The sequence below is a fragment of the Vicugna pacos genome, chromosome 5 (genome assembly GCF_048564905.1).
Source record: "Vicugna pacos chromosome 5, VicPac4, whole genome shotgun sequence".
In the NCBI taxonomy this organism is placed as follows: Eukaryota; Metazoa; Chordata; class Mammalia; order Artiodactyla; family Camelidae; genus Vicugna; species Vicugna pacos.
In genome coordinates, this window is record NC_132991.1 from 4,540,442 (window position 1) to 4,556,815 (window position 16,374).

Consider the following 16,374-nt stretch of genomic DNA (forward strand, 5'->3'; position numbering starts at 1 on the left):
CCTTTTCTGACGGAGTTCACTCATACTGTTAAAAACAGATCCATTCTTTCTAATATCAGGCATTTGGGAATCAACACTTCAGCCAGTGGCCAGTGCCCAGGGGGTTGGGACTATCTGTTTCTAGAGGGACCCTGCACCTGTACATTTGTTTCCTGAGGCTGTCCTTGTGTGGGAAGACGCATGCTGGTTACTTGTCCCTCTCTCCCTCCCAGGAGCTGTCTGGCTGTCTGAACACTGCCCAGTGGAGCTGGTGGTGGCCGTCCTAACACTGGGCACGTGGTCACAAAATCACTTTGGGGTGCATAGGTGGGTGGGGAGTAAATCCTGGTGGCTTTTATCTTCCCCAGATGATCACAGAAATGCCGCTGACTCTGAAGTCTCCATTACATTTCAGATTTATTTCCAATCACTCAGAGTCCCATCAGGGGGAGACAAAGGTGCCTTTTAGCTCCAGCAGCTGCTGTCTCCCAGATGACAAGGATGGGATGCCATTATCCCCAGTTGGCGTCCTGATGACTCACTTCCTCACCCCCCTGCCCCTTGGCCCCCCACAGCTCACACCCAGTGAGGACTTTCACACATGCCGGTGACCACCTGTGCTGCCTGGGAGGACCCAGACCTCCTCCCCCCGCAGAGCCAGGACCGGCCTCCAGGGTGGCCAGAACATCCTTGGGTTCCCTCCCTCCCCACTCCCCTGGGTGGCACCCAATGTCCCAGGCGAGATGCATGTCTTAGGGTGTGGTGGGTGCCCGCGGGCTGCCTGGTGCTGCAGGTGGGGCGGGTGCTGGGGTCGGAGGAGGAGGAGACACCGGGGGATGTGCGTCCTGGTCAAGTCCCTCAGATGAAGTACTCCTTCTTGCTGCTGTCACCATGGTCCTGGAGGGAGGGGTCGTCCTGCAGGGCTGCGTCTGCGCTCTCGGCAAACTCGGTGCCCTTGGCCTCGTTGGTGTGGTAGGTGCCCTGGTGCCGGTACAGGTAGTGCAGCATGAGGAGGAGGAGGCAGATCAGCACGAAGGCCACGGCCGCGATCACTCCTGCAGGAGGGAGGGAGCAAGCGTGGGGCTCTGTGCGGGGCAGGCGCCAGGACGGGCCAGGGGTCGGGACCCCCAGGGCCCTGCCAGGGCGGAGAAGCCAGCAAGCCTGGACAGGCGGGCTGCGCTCTGCCTTCCTCTTCTCCTGCCCAGTGTGTGCCCACCCCTCACCTGTGCCTGTCCAGGTTCCCCTCTCCTGCCTCCCCTCCCTCCCTTGACTCAGCTGCCCCAGACAGGCTGGAAGAGCGCCCCAGAACTGACTCCTGCTCCCAGGTCCTCGTGGTCCACCAAAGAAGGCAGACCTGCAAGCACAATCCACAAGGTGCAGCTCACGGGCTCGCCTAAAAGTGAGGGGTGAGCGGGACGGGAACTTTCAGTTTGGAAACCAGGACCATCGCAGCTGAGGGGTCTCCTGGGGGAGGCAGGGGACTTGAAGAGCTAAAACAGGGAAAGGGCTGCTGGGAAGACTGGGCTGAGCTGGCCGCCCTGTGGGCACTTCGCAGGGGGAGGAAGCGAGCGCTGTCCGCAGTGCTGAGAGGCCAGGTGACGTGCGGCTGTGTGTGCGCCCGGCCTGGGCTCCCCGCGCTCCTGGGAGGGCGGGTCTGCGGGGCAGGCAGTCAGCAGAACCGGGTCGCTCAGGGCCTGGGAGTGACGGGGCGCAGGGTGAGGGGGCGGAAGAGTCTCGGTAGGACTCTCATCGTGGGGGGCTTAAAATTCAGGTGCTTGCTTTGAAGCCATAGAGCAAACCCACAGCCTTGACTTAGGAAGTTGGTTCGCTCGGGGAGCGGCTGCGGAGAGCACGCAGAGGTGATAGCTGCTCCCAAGTCCCAGCTTTGTGGGACAGTCTCCTAAACTTCCCGCGTCAGGGGAACACTTCTGTCTGCATGATCATAATCTGTCTGAGGAAAAGAAGGTTCAGCAGTCCAGCGATCTGAAGAATGTCAGGTGAAGTAGAACCAAACAGGGGTTTGTGACCGACTGCTTTTTAAAATCTATGTTTAATTGTAAATCTCTCCGGGCTGTTAATGAGCTAGTGGGAAGTGTGGCTCTCTGAAGGAAGCAGCAGGTGACATCCCCAGACTTAGTCGTTCCTGAAACACAGTTTGGGGTCACAGCCGTGATCAGTGGGCCCCAGGACAGGGTTCGAAGCAAGACTAGGGCAGGGGCAGATTTCCTTAAGGCTGGAGGCACAGGGGCGTGAGATGTAGGGCAGGAGTAACGTGGCAGGAGGGGGACGGAGGAGAAGTCAGGGAGCCTGGGTCAGCTCCCCTGCCCCGACCTCAACCCACCCCTCCTGCACCTGAGCGGCTCTCCCTCCAGCCCCTGATCCCTGTGGGTCTAGGGCCCTGACAGGCCTGGATGTGGGTGCCTTGGCTTCCTACCCACCAGGACACCGTGATGGACATCTTCTTACAGAGCCAGAGTCCTCCAGTCCACATTTAAACCACCTTTGGAGGAAGGAGAGCACGGGCCCTAGCGGTTTCTCCCCTGAGCATTTCCTCTGACCCTCCCGGCTGCTTGAGGGGCCCCAGGACAGTGTACCTGCAATGATGGCGATGTCCGTCTCACTGGAGGCGAGCCCGGGGCTGGGCTCTGTGAACGGGGCAGGAGAGCCTGAGGGGAGAGAGGACAGCTGCTCATACCGCGAAGTGTCTCAGCAGAGCTTGCACCTCTGATCACTTGAGAGCAGCTCAGCGCACCGGCCCAGGGTAGACAGGAAACAGCCTGGTGCACAGACAGCCCTCTGGCGGGGGTGCACAGAGCAGGCCAGGCTCTGCTTGGCCACTGAGCATTGGTGGAGAGCATCACGTGAATCCCCGTGATGGCTGTCAGACACCATTATGGCATCTCCAGGACCATGACTGCATGAGAGATCTCGCTGCATCCCTCCTGCATCCCTCCTGCATCCCTCCTGCATCCCTCCTGCATCCCCGCTGCATCCCTGCTACATCCCTGCTGCATCCCTGCTACATCCATCTCTGCTGCATCCCTGACCAACAGCCCTACCTGCACCTGAAGATGCTCACTAGACACCTGTTAGGGGGCCCTGATGGTGGTGGGCACAGCTGTGTTTAGTACAATGTCACCGTCCTCTTTGGGCCTCAGCTTTTCTCACATTGATGGTAAAAACAGACCATCTGTGGGGTGTCTGCCGGTGTCGGGTGTTGGTTTAGTTGCTTCCATCTAGTATATCAAGTAGCCTTCACAACAATCCCACAAGGTGCCTGGTAGTATTAGACCATTTCACAGGTAGGACATGGAGGCTCAGAGCGTGACGTGCCCACAGTCACAAGGCTGGCCCAGTGGCCGAGCTCAAGGCTGGGTCTTAACCCTGTGCTCTCACCTCTAGGGGTACTTTCTCTCTTCTCCCCGGACGACACCCTGCCCAGTAGGGCTCCTGTCCAGAGACCCCTCCCTGAGACCCTCCACAGGCCTCTGCATCCTTCCTCTGCGGGAAGGCCTGCCCTGTGGCGCTATCCAAGTTACTAAGTCAATTTTTCCACAGCTCAGTGGTCTGGCCAGAAGGCTAGGATGTCCGAGAGAGCAGGAAACAGCACAGAACGTCTCCTCTCTTCCCTGGGGGGTGGTGTGAGAGGAAGGATTGATTAGAACATGGAAATATTCGTGTTAACATGGAAATCTCACGTCCCCATTTCGGCAGCCACGCATATTAAAACAGAGAAGTCTGCCTCATAATAGTCATTTCCGCTCAGATAATCACTTTAATTATCCTGCGATGAGGTCATTCTCCCCAGAGCACCTGCCAGATGCCTCTTTCTGATAAGAAGCTGGCTGTCAAGCGAGGAAGGACCTCGAGGAGAGGAAGCAGGGGCCCTGAGCTTGAGGCCAGGAGGAGGGGAACTGGGCTGGGGCTACGCAGCCTGCACAGAGCCTGGAGGTGGGTGACAGGAGGAAACAAGGTCTCAAGTCTCAAGAGACAGAGCAGGACCCCCCAGGCGTCAGGACAGGGGGAGGGAGGCTGTGGCAGGAGCAGGAGGAGGGGGTCAGGGGTGCTGGACTCTGCAGTTCAGGGGGTGAAGTGCAGCCTGTGACTTGGTATCTTGCACACAGTAGGTACTCAGTAAACACTGACTGTACGCGTGGTTGCAGGAGTAATGTGCGCATGCGAATGAGTGCATCCAGAGACTGGCGTTCTGAACTTCATGCCATCACTGAGTGCCTCACAGCTCTGTAAGATGGAGCAGCATCTGGCTTACGCCGGCGTGGATGGTCGCCAGGAGCCCTAGGACTGGTGCCAGGAATCTTCCAGGGGAAGACAGCATCTCCTAAGAAGTCAGCCTGTCCCACGCAGCCGGGCTGAGAAGGGACAGCTATGTCTTCTTTTAAGAACAGTTAGTAATCGCTTACCCCGTGCCAGATACTGTTCTTAGCACTTAATGTATTTTTGACTCAAGGAGTCCCTGTGACAGTCCATTTGGTAGCAGTTATTATGAGTCTCCTTTTCCAGATTTGGAAACTGAGTCTCAGAAAAGTGCTGTTGGTTTCCCAGCGTTGGACAGCTAACGTGAGGGTCAAGAGTCTCTTTTGTCCCAGCCTGGGGAGCCTGGAGCTGGCGCTTGTCACCCTGCAGGGCCCTGCCCAGTGGGGAGCCTGGGCGAGCTGGGTCGGTACAGGAGGTATTGGACGCAAATCACTTGGGGTGAGTTTCTTGGCTTGTGTGTAGGGACCCTATCCCCAAACCGACACACCTGGAGCCCTGCAAGCAGTCCTGTCAGGCCAGCCGGGCAGAGGGGCAAGACCCCCCAAGCCTTCACCAACTGAGCCTCCCAGCACAGGCTTCCCTCAAGTTCAAGTCCACCAAGGGGCATGGTGGACGGGGAAGGTCTATGCCCCGCCCCATCCAGATGTGTGGAGCTGAATTTGTTCAGGTCGCATCATGTGACTGACTCCAGGGTAGGGAGCCTTCAGCATGGCCAGAACCACCACCCAGGTCAGAACTGGCACAGAGGAGAAGGTTGGGCATATTGAGGAAGGTGGGGATGTTGCAAGACCAAGGTTCTCAAAGTGCGGTCCCTGGAACCACAGTGTTTCCTGGGAGCCTGTTAGAAATGCACACTCTGGGGCTTCACCCCTGACCTCCTATATCAGAATCGCCAGGGCTGGGGTCCAGCAGCCGGTGGGTTTGGGCCTGCAGGTGACTCTGATGCACGTTCAGGGTTGAGAACTGCTGGTGTAAGAGAAGGCTTCCCAGGGAGGGTGTATGAGGATTGGCCCTTGAAGGATGCATAGGAGTTTGCTGCACAGATAAGAGTACAAGCGTTCCAGGCAGAGAGCTCGGTCCGCCCAGCAGTGCTCACTTCTCTCTGGTTCTGCTTTCTCTCCAGATGCCTGCTTACATCTGCGACACTGTCTAAAACCTGGGTTTTGATCTTTTGAGAGCTGATGTGGGCGATGGCAGCAGAAGGCTCAAGGGCTGACAACTTGGGGCTTCCGATCCCCCTACGTGGCCACCCCACTGCAGGCCTTGCCACCAGGTCAGGGCTAAGGCCACACGGCCAGGTGCAGGGACCACAGATGCTTCCTGTGAGCTGGTGGATGCAGGGAGGGAGAGGAAAGGGAGGGGCTGTTCCCGCTCCCAATTCGGGAAGTCATCACCTCCCACGGAGTGATGGGAAGGTAGGGACCAGGGAGGTGGGTGATGCCTTCAAATTCCAGGTGTGGGAATAGTATCCTGGGAGGTCCTGGGGGCTCAGCCGCAGCTGGAGGAGGGGGCAGGAGGAGGACTTAGAGGCGGCAGGCACGGGGGGACCTTGTCACTTACTCTGTCTCATTTAACCCTACAGCAAAGCAGCAAAAGGGAGGTTTCTCCCCCTTTTTAAGTTACAAGTAATAAATGCATGCCCAGAGAGATCAAGGAAGTCGTCAAAATCTCGTGGCCAGTAAGGGCAGAGCGGGCGTTCTAACCCTGCGACCAGTTGCCATGGTTGGCAATGGCCTTGCTCTGTGGCATCTGCACCTGGGTTGCAGCCAACCTCCTGCTGATTCTGCAGGTCTGCTAGGTGGCCAGTCGCCTGGTTGGGGGTGTCGCAGAGTGCAGAGGGACTGCCCTTCCCGACAGGGAACACTCTCTGCTCCAGCCGGCCTCTTGGGCCCAGTTAACAGAGCACAGAACTCCAGCAACAGCTGGATCCTTGAGGGTCCGGTGGTGTTTCTCAGATGCCGACAGGGAGTGGTGGGCAGGCGCTGGCCCCAGGGACACAAGTCCACCCTCCTGTCGCCACGAGAGCCGGACTTCTCTTGCGTTTTCAGATGATGCTGTGCCAGGAAGCTGTCATCTTTCCTGCGAGGCTTTGTTCTCACACTTCCCCATTCAACTCTAACGGTTTTTCCTCCTGCCTCAGGGGTCCTGGAGGGAGCACCCCACTTCCTGTTTCCCATCGTTTTCCTGGTCCAGCAAAGGGGAAGAATTCAGGCAGGAGGCAGAGGACTCTGGGAGAGGAAGGTTATTTTAGCCACAGAGTCACAAAGGGAAGCGCAGGTTTGTTGTGAAGTCCTTGGAGAGGCGGCACCATGACAACGGTGTGGATGCCGGCGAGGCAGTGGCCGCCACATCTGCCGCTGGATGATCTGCTCCGTGCTGTGTACACCAAGTGCGTTCTATTTCAGGGAGCCCACAGATCGGGTCAGAAAAGTCACTTTACCTGGGGCTCTTGGAGGTGGGGATGGCTTTGCGTGAGTCTGAATCGGGTTTGCAGAGAACAGGAACCCTCTGTGTGGTCACGGTTCTCCTTGGCTCACACTGGAGTTTCTTCTTCCTGCTCTAGACTCTGGCTTCAAAGTCCTGATGCAGAAATCTGTCAACAGTGGACGTTTACTAACTTGCCTTTTGGGTAGGAGAAGAGTCAGAGGTGTCTGCTTCCCTTTGATGGCTGGTTGTTACCACACCCTGGAAAGGTGTAGCTTTCAAGCTACCACTGGGAAAGAATTGGTCTCAGAATATAAGGGCCCCCCCAAAAGAAACGAATCGCTTGTTAACCACTGTCCATCTCACTTGCAAGCCAGTGGACGCTGGCTGAGCATTGAGGACCTGCCCGGCCCTAGGCTGAAAGGGGTGTGGCTTGATTAAGTAGATGCAATGCATTTAGGTGAAAAGTTAGACCGCCAACCCTCTGTGTGAGCACGTGTCCAAATGAGCACTAAAGACGTGCTCGGGGCTGCTGTCGGGGGAACTCCGCATTCAGACTCAGCTCCAGGGCTCCCAGATTCCACGACAGTGGGGAAGATCACGGTTTTGTTTTATTCATTCTTTCCTTTGGCAAACTTTCTCTAGCACCTACTACCTTCCAGAAGTGCTCACTAGTTAAGGCCAGGCCCCTGCCTTCAAGGAGTGCACAATGTAGCAGATGACAACCATGTCTAAGACTAAATTCAGAAAGGGTGGCTGTGTGGGTTCTCAGGAAAGGCTTCCTGGAGGAGGAGGTCCCCAGGCTGGCCTGCTGAGTGGCTGGCAGCAGTGGGGAGAGAAGGACATGGAGGTGAGGCAGGAGGACCTCCACGTGGCTTGGTGACGGGCATGCCGTGTCATCACATGTCAGGTTGGGTGCTGGGGGAGGGGATTCCCTGTCTGCATTCTCCAGCACGGTCACCCTTCCCATCCTTGCAGGGAGCACGTGTCCACCGACCTGGGCTGGCAGACCAAATTTTCAGGACAAAGCACCCGGCCAGGCGAGACCAGTGTGAATCTGACCCCTGTGGTCAGAATGTGCTGGCCAGTCTCAAGGTCAAAATGATTGCCCTCATAGTCCCTGTGTGTCACATTCTGAACCACCTCTCCGGTCCCAGGGTGGCCAAAGTGCTGTGCAATGCAATGGTATTGCTCGGAAACCCCCCAGAATGATCCGGCCACATTTTCCCCTCCCAGCTTCTACCCAGATGCTACCCGTTTTCTCAGCAATCCCACTCCTGGGCATATATCCAGAGGGAACTTTAATTTGAAAAGATTCATGCACCACAATGTTCATAGCAGCACTATTTACAGTAACCAAGCCATGGAAGCAACCTAAATGGCCATCAACAGATGACTGGATAAAGATGATGTAGTATATTAATACAACGGAATACTATTCAGCCAAGAACAAAGCAGCAACGTGGATGGGCCTGGAGATTGTCATTCTAAGTGAAGTAAGCCAGAAAGAGAAAGAAAAATACCATATGATATTGCTCGTATGTGAAATCTAAAAAAGAAAAGAAAAGCCAGACCACTAAAGAACTCATCTACAAAACAGAAACAGACTCACGGACATAGTAAACAATTTTATGGTCACCAGGAGAAAGGGGATGGGAAGGGATAAATTTGGGAGTATGAGATTCGCAAATGTTAACTACTACATATAAAAATAGATAAAAAAACAAACATCTTCTATACAGCACAGGGAGCTATATTCCACATCTTGTAATGACCTTTAATGAAAAAGAATATATGTATGTATATGCAAGACTGGGACATTGTGCTGTACACCAGAAACTGACACATTGTAACTGACTATACTTCAGTTAAAAGAAAAAGGCCCCTTTAATTCTCTGGTATGCTATTTGGCAAATGCATCACCCTAGGCTGAATCCTAGAGAAATAATCTGGAACAGAAACAGGAACTCAAGCTCAGCCAAGTGCATTGCAATTTCGTTTAAAACAGAAGACTAAAAGAGAGGACCATGTGAATGTTGCGCGTTGAGAAACTGGCTCTGTAAATGACGATGCACCCACAGAACAGGATGTTTGCAGTTCCCGAAGTGACGCATGAGAATTCTCAGTGACAGGAGGCAACGCTTACAGTACGACTGAGTGGAAAGGAACAGGGCTCTGTAAAGATAAATTACATTAAATGTTCAAAAAGAATTCTTAAAAAAAGGAATGAAAGGAAATAGACTTCCTGAGATGGTGGCTTTGGGTGGCTATGGGTGGGGTTTAGGTTGTGGGGGTCTTGCTTTTCTAACAGAGTTTTCACATACCCACCCAGGCAGCCGAGCGCACACACGGCCGGCCTCCCGTGGTGATTGCAGCCCTGGCAGTGAACCCCTGGGCTGACGCAGGTGTTTCTCTAGGGCACGGTCCCCAGCTCTCCGTGGCGGGACTGTGAGCATCTCAGGCTGGTGACTGCTATGTGCCAGCACAGGGTCAGGCACGTGGATGGCGGGCAGGAAGGCGGCCGTTGAGCAGCGGCTGGCGTCTCCCCCAGGAAACAGGCCAGGAAACTCTCCCCAGTTCTGACTTCAGGCGTGGCAGGAGTGTTGGGACCAAGGACCTGACCCCTCCAGCTTAGGGAAGCGCAGAGGCCAAGGTTATAAAGCCTCTCCTGGGGCAGGGGAAACTGGACATCTGGCTGCTCTGAGGCTTCATCTGAAGAGACTGTCACCTCCCCAGACCCTGTGAAAGCAGGATCGCCCCCTGGCCGGCCTGTGTGGCCTTGGTTTGCTGTCCTGTTCATACCCTGAGGCCAGGCCCCCTGCCCACCCTGGGCTCCACTTGGTCAGTGACTCCACTTGAAACCTTCCTTTCCTGACTGGATAATGATGTAACTGCCACCGTTTTGGGGGCTCATTTTCTAATTTCACGGATGATTGCAATTTCTCAGAACCACCGAGGTGGATGTTATAAAGCCTGTTACTTGACAGTGGGGGAAACTATAACTTGCCCGAGGTCACATGACAGTTACAGGAGGGACTGGAAACAGATCTGTCTGACTCCAAAGTTCATTCCAGAATCATCCTTTCAAAGAAGGTTCACTGCGGGCCTACTGCATTCTCTGTTTTACAGCCTGAGGCTCTAACAGTGAACGGGGTAGAGACTGGCCCCCGGGTTCCCATTCTCACTGAGGGAGCTGGCAACAGGGAGTTAAAATGTGGATGTAAGGATGTAAGGCCAGGGGATGATGAATCCTGAAGACATAAAGAAGGGAGAAGGGGGCAGAGGGTGATCGGGGGGGGTGATCACGGAGGCCCCCCAGAGGAGGCAACTTGTGGGCAGTGCTAGACTGAATACTTGTGCCTCCCCCCACCCCAGTGCTAGCACGCGGTCCTGGGTTCAATCCCCAGTACCTCCATTTAAAATAATAATAAACAAACAAAAAAACAAACCTAATTGCATCCATCCCCCTCCAAAAAAAAAAAAAAAAAAAAGTGGTGTCTTTCCTGCATTGCCTGCCCGGAAAGAAAAAGGAACAGTCAGAAGGCTGATGTGGCTGGAGTGAGGTGAGCATGGATGAGCCGTAGAGGACAGTCAGAGAATTGACAGGCTGGATCGTGCAGGGCCATGGGAGCACTGGACGAGCTTTGGCCCTTCCTCTGAGGTGGACGGGAGCCATGGAAGGATTTGGAGCAGAAGAGTGATGTGAATTGAACGACATGCTGAAGGGGCTGCTCTGGCTGCTGTGCGGAGGAGGGGGACCGCTGAGGGCCATGGCTGGTCCAGAGGAGAGAGGACGGTGACTTGGATTTCAGGGGGAGAGGTGAGAAGAGATGGAGTTTGAATGTGCTTTCTAGGGACTACAATGATTGGGCGTGGATGCCAAGATGCACAGGGGGAGGAAGTGACGAAATGCAGGAGGCGGGTGGGTGGTGGGTAGCGGGCGGCGGTCAGGTACTGGATCAGAGGCGCCCTTGGGGCTGACGAGTTGCTGGAGTGGAGATGTGGAATCAACAGGGCCACGGACCAGCCATGCGGGGGGCTGTCAGAGAGGACAGTTGAAATGAAGACTCCGGAGGTACCGAGAGCATCCCGTTCTGGTTATGGAAGCAGGAGCAGGAGCGGATGCGAAGGGGAAGTGAGGTAAGACAGGTGTGTGTGTGTGGTTGGCGCTGGGATGTGGGTGGAAGTGGTGCTTGAGAGAGCAGGCAGATGACGGCCCAGGAGGAAGGGACAACAGGGTCTCCAGATGGCTCCTATCTTTCCTCTGCGCCCAGTGGTACAAGAGCAGAAGGGAAAAGGCCACCACCTGAGAGGATCAGCAGTGTCCCTGGGGAGCCAGGTGCCCGCTGCAGGAGAGGGGAGACGTGCTCAGTGGGGCTGGGGTGGGGGCTGGGTGGTGCGCCCGTGGTCACCATGGGCTGAGATGTCAGGGAGATGAGGAGTCCGGGCACGGGGATGACTGGAAGCCTAGCGTCCAGGCATCTTTGGTGTCACGTCCCATCACCTCCTCTGAGAAGCCCTCCCTGCTTTCTGCCCAGGGCTTGCGCGCACTTCCCTCTGTCCCTGCAGGGCTAGCAACCTTTCTCCTAAATATTTCATGCTTTGCAGCCCACATATGGCCTCAGTTGCATATTCTTCTTTGTTTTCTTGGTTGGTTTGTTTGTCTACTTTTTTACAACCCTTTAAAAACGTGAGAACCACTCTTAGCTAGTTCACTGTACCAAAACAGTCCACAGGCTGGATTTAGCGCTCAGGCTGCCGTTTGCTGAACAACTTGTTCAAATCACCATTAAAATGCTTTGCGGTTGTCTGTCTCTGCACGAAGTTTTGAGCTACTAGAGGGTGGCGGTGGTATTTTATACCTGAACATCCGACACAGCGCTGGGTGGATGAGTAAGTGATGCTGCATAAAGCATCCTCTGACGCGTCCCAACTGTGTCTTTCATCATTAGTTTTTCTACACACCTGCCTCTCACGTGCTAAATAAATAACCCCCCGAAGTGTCTCCAAGTCGCTATTAAACAGCCCCTGCACAGATGTACACGGCGCTTCCAGTGATATTAATGGGTGCCATTTATTAAGTTCCTGGTTTGCAGCAGCCCCTTGTAGAGTCCCGGGGACACAGAGGTGAAGCCAGCATCCTCTGTGTGTGTGTGTGTGCGTGTGCATATACACGCGTGCGCCCACATACATGATTCAGGTACAGACCACTCAGCCTCCATGCAGCCCACGGTCACACGGACGTGCCCTCCATGGTGCCTGAGCTCCAGCTGGGTCACATGCACGAATCCTTATCACTTCTCTGAGGACTTAATTCACTTAAAAAAATCATATAATTGCATTTTCAGCGTAATTGGGTACCTAATTACACGACTAAATGTCCTCAATTGGGCTGCATGTGTACATAATGATGATTCAGTTAGCCACGCTTTGTTACTGGGTTTCCAGAAGGCTCATGAATTGGTGGACCAGGAGGGAGAAAATGGTTTTCTCCTCCCTTCACGGGGTTTGGCAGGCAGGATGGGCAGAGCTCTGTGTCGTGTCTGGAACGTGAGCGGCGTGGTGAGGGCGGCGGGAGGAGCCGGGGACTTGCACTGCCCTGGGGTCTCGGTCAAAGCCTCTGGTGGGGTCTGCCAGAGGAGGGTATGCAGTGCGGGCATTCTGCAGACAGACCCCAGCACCTCCCTGCAGGACTTGCTAAGGGGAGGCCAGAGCGACCCAGAGAAGGCAAGACTCAGTTTATGGATTGAAAAGGAGAAGATGTAATGAAGGATTCTCGAAGGACGGGAAGCCACAGAAGCAGGAGGCTTGCGTTGTTCCTCCTCCGTTTCCTCCTCTGAGGCTGGGGAAGGGGCTGCAGCAGAAGACACTGCCTTCACCCCACCCTGGGCAGGGCGTGGGGAGCCTCCCTATTCGTACGTGTGCAATGGGGTCGTGAGCAGCTCCGGGGATGGTTGTGAGGATGACTTCAGATGATACGTGTGTGGTCCTGGGATGGGTCTGTACATAATACATGTCCGCTGACATTGTGAGTGATAAACGTGATTTGTTTTCTTGCTGGAATAATGTTGGAAGAGGGTGCTGGGAAAGAGAGGTGCATTCTGATCTAAACCCTGGGAACGGATTGCTTGGGGTGGTGGTAAAGCAAAGGATGGGTGCACGTCGACAAACCTCTCTTTACAAAGATTGTCTGAAGCTGCATTAAGGGGGCGTCCTGATGCAGGCGAAGGGAGCCTGGGCAGTAACGCCAGAGAGACACGGCCGGTGGTTCTGGCTCCTGGGAGTCCCTGCTCCGTGTGACCGTCTCCAGCTCTCAGCTCACCCATCTGTAGGGAATGGTGCACCTGCCTGGCTCCCGGAGGGGAGGCAGTGGGCAATGCATGATGGCTTTTCTTATCATCCCCATTCACTTGAGAAAAGCTCTCTCTCTCTCTCTCTTTCTCCCCTCATCCCCCACACACACGGCCTCTGGGTGCAGGTCTCTGGGGGCAGGTGCAGGGGACCAGTTCCTGTGACTTGCGGAGCAACAGCAGGTGCTTAGTTATCTCCTGGAATAATTAGGCTTTTTGAATACTTCCCTCTATGCTGTGAACCCTCTTTTGTCCTCGGGGACCAATGCGCCTCCTCATTTTGCATCAGACAGTGGAGCTGGAAGTTGCCTGCCCCTTGTGCTGTCTCTGTGCTTGGGGAGGAAAAGGTGTTTCTCGTCACTGTTCCTGCCACCCCCTCCCCCTGCACTGTCCCGTCCTCCCACTGCTTTCCTGGCTGACAAAGAGACTCTATAATATGTCTTAATCTATCACCCTGGCACAGTCCCACTCCGTCTTCCCAGCACCTCTCTCCCCTTAAGGTCTTGTGATTTATAACTCGCCAACATTAATCTTTCAAAAGCAAAGAAGCCATAAACACACACATAACTCTTCCTCCTGTCAGTTGAAATCCCATGACACAAATCAGCTGCCATCTAAATTAAATGTTTCTTTCATAGAAAGTGATAAACACCCTGGAGACTAACCAAAGAAAGCCTACAGACTTAGACTTTGTTTTACTTCAGAATTTTGTAGCTGGTCTGTTTCAAGTCTGACAACTGGTCAGTGTCTAATGACCAACAGGAATGGTGAATTGCACCCTCTTGCAGCTGATGTAAACAGGATGTGTTGCCCATCTTTCCTCATTAGAGATCTTAGCACCCTGGAACTGGATTTGAAGTCTAACACATCTTAGGTGGAGAAGGCTAAGCACAAACACAATTTACAATTCTGTTGGACTGGTGTGCTAATTTCTTAAGCAAACCAGGTAAAAGAGCAAAAACAGAGTTACCAAAAAAGACATTAACCAATTATAGGGTTGGATCTGTTTGAGTGATCAGGATTAGGGAGGGACTCCCAGATAAGCCAGATGGTCTAAGGCAATACCGATTTCAAATAATTTTATCTTTTTCAGTATGGATGATTTTACATTGGAACAAATGCAATTTTTAATTTTACTCCTTTTAAATAACTATTGGGAAGAGGAGAAGGAAGGGAAAATATGAATGACTAAATTCAGTACATGTCGAGTTTAATTCCTTTTCATCCTTTTCCTTGTCTTATTACTTCTTCTACCATCACTACCACATTCAATATCATTAATAAACTTTGTTATTCATCTTTTTGGTGAGTAATGAGCAATGAAGAGTCTTAAAGGTTAGGCTTTCTCTTGTAAGCAATGAACAGGTGAGAGATTATAGAAAAAAGGGAATCTCTAGAAATTTTCAAGAGGTACAGGGATGGTTAGAAGGAGAGCTTTCTCTTTTCCAAGTTTAAAAGAGCACTTGGGAGCTACAAGGAGAGGATCAGCATGATTCAACAAGAGATCAATAGGGCTGAGAGTAGCGGACGTGGAGAGGGAGGTATGGGTGTGAGGTGGGGGCTCCAGAAAGGCACACCTGACAAAGCTGGGAGTCTTGAGAGTTAGAGAGTTTGGGCTTCTGGAAGGAGTGTGGTAACAAGTTAACGGAGGAGACATCAGTGTGTTGGGCTGGTAAGAGTGTTATGAATGAGGATTTATTGTTTTGTATTTAAATATATCCAGTTATTGACTCACTTCCACAATTACATTATTTAAAGAATAAAAAATTAAGATGGGCTTCAGATTTTCAAGTTCACATAAAAAAATAGGTTTTTAACTACTGTGAGAGGCATCTGTGAGATGGATGGAAAGGATGAGGAAGAAGGGAATCTTGAAAGCTTCCTGAAGGTGTTTTTTAAGACTGAGAATACTCCTCCTACTCAGAAGTCTCTGCAGTTTGGGACCTTGCCTGGGACTCGAGACAGTGGGCTTGCTCACAGCAGCAGGGCTCTTTTGCTCATGGTTCTTAACTCTGGCCGTACATTAGAATCTAGTGGGACCCTTCCAAAAACATCCATATCCAGGTCTCATCTTCCTAGCATTGCCAGGTAAAATGCAGGATGCCAGTTAAATTTGACTTTTGGATAAATAACAACTTTTTTTTTTTTTTGTATAAGTAGATCCCGAATATTGCATGCCAATTCCACAGACTGTTCGGTTCTTTGTTGACCCACCAGACACACTGTGAGTTTTCCAGTGGGAATACACTCAGAGGAGAACCCTGGAATGTCCCAAGCCTGAGCCCAGAGCCATGCGCACCAGCCAGCCTGAATTCCCACACTGTCATCTCACGTATTTACATGTGAGCCCCTTGGATCACACGAGCTCTATTTCACACTTCCAGGTTCTGCCTCATGCTATGCCCTTTGTCTGAAAGGTCCACTCCACCTGGTCGACCTGGTGAATATCCACACATCAACCCACACTGGTCCAACTCCATCCATGGAGGGCATCTGCTCTGACCTTCCAGGAGGAGGCAACCCCCGTTTCTATGAACAGACTCATCAAACACATCAAAATAACTTGGGAGTGCAGGAAAGGCTGTGGCGTCTTCCTCTTGGTGTCCTGGAATTTCGAGAGGTGGCTAGCATTTGGTGGTTGGTCATCAAATCTCACTGGGTGAGGTCTCCTCCCAGTAGCCCAGTGAAGTGCAGCAGGAAAAAATCATCCAGACCAGCAGTGATGGAGGCCAGGGTTTGCGGTGATTTCTAAACCAATGGAACTGAGCACCTCTAGGCACTAGGTGACAAGACCAACTCTTGCATTTACCTCCCCACACTGCAGAGAACACTTACACACACCAGACCTTTGGGTCTAATGATCTCCAGTGATGCTCTGACTGATTCCAGGAGGAACCCCCTCTTCCACCCCACAATGGACCAATCTTTCCCCAGACACCAGCTCATGTGATCAGCACCCCGGCTGGCCCTCCTGCCCTACCCCTCAGTCCACCCTTTCTCTGGCCTTCAGCCTCTGGGGAAGGCTCATTTCTTGATATCTCAGCTATAATCCCAGGCCTTCAGCTCAGTCTCCATCACAGGGCAGACTATCCATGTGCTCCTGCTCTGGGACTTGAGAGTCAGGAGCTGCTCCTCCTGGCTGCGTCTTCAACTCCTCCCACAAGGTCTGTTCTGACGGCACCGCCTTGGGGCTCCTGCAGGCCATCTCAAGGCAGGCCACACTCCTCTGCGCCCCCTGGTGGCTGCACCTTCCAGGGAAGGCTCCTGCCACTGGGCCAGGGTGCCAGGTGGCCCTGCCTGACCTGCCCTGCATGGAAGGCTGCTTGCAGGGAACCTGGGCCTTATA

General features: G+C 53.4%; 1 protein-coding gene across 1 annotated transcript in view; it reads right to left on the bottom strand.

Moving 5' to 3' along the window:
- Nucleotides 1-701: 701 nt before the first annotated feature.
- The window catches only part of GYPC (glycophorin C (Gerbich blood group)), a 32,943-nt gene continuing 17,270 nt past the window's right edge, over nt 702-16,374 (bottom strand). The window contains exons 2-3 of the mRNA XM_072962081.1: nt 2,574-2,645; nt 702-1,034 (exon numbers count right to left, since the gene is read on the bottom strand). Coding sequence (XP_072818182.1) covers nt 838-1,034; nt 2,574-2,645 — 269 coding nt within the window. The 3' untranslated portion in view covers nt 702-837. The remainder of the gene's footprint in view (nt 1,035-2,573; nt 2,646-16,374) is intronic.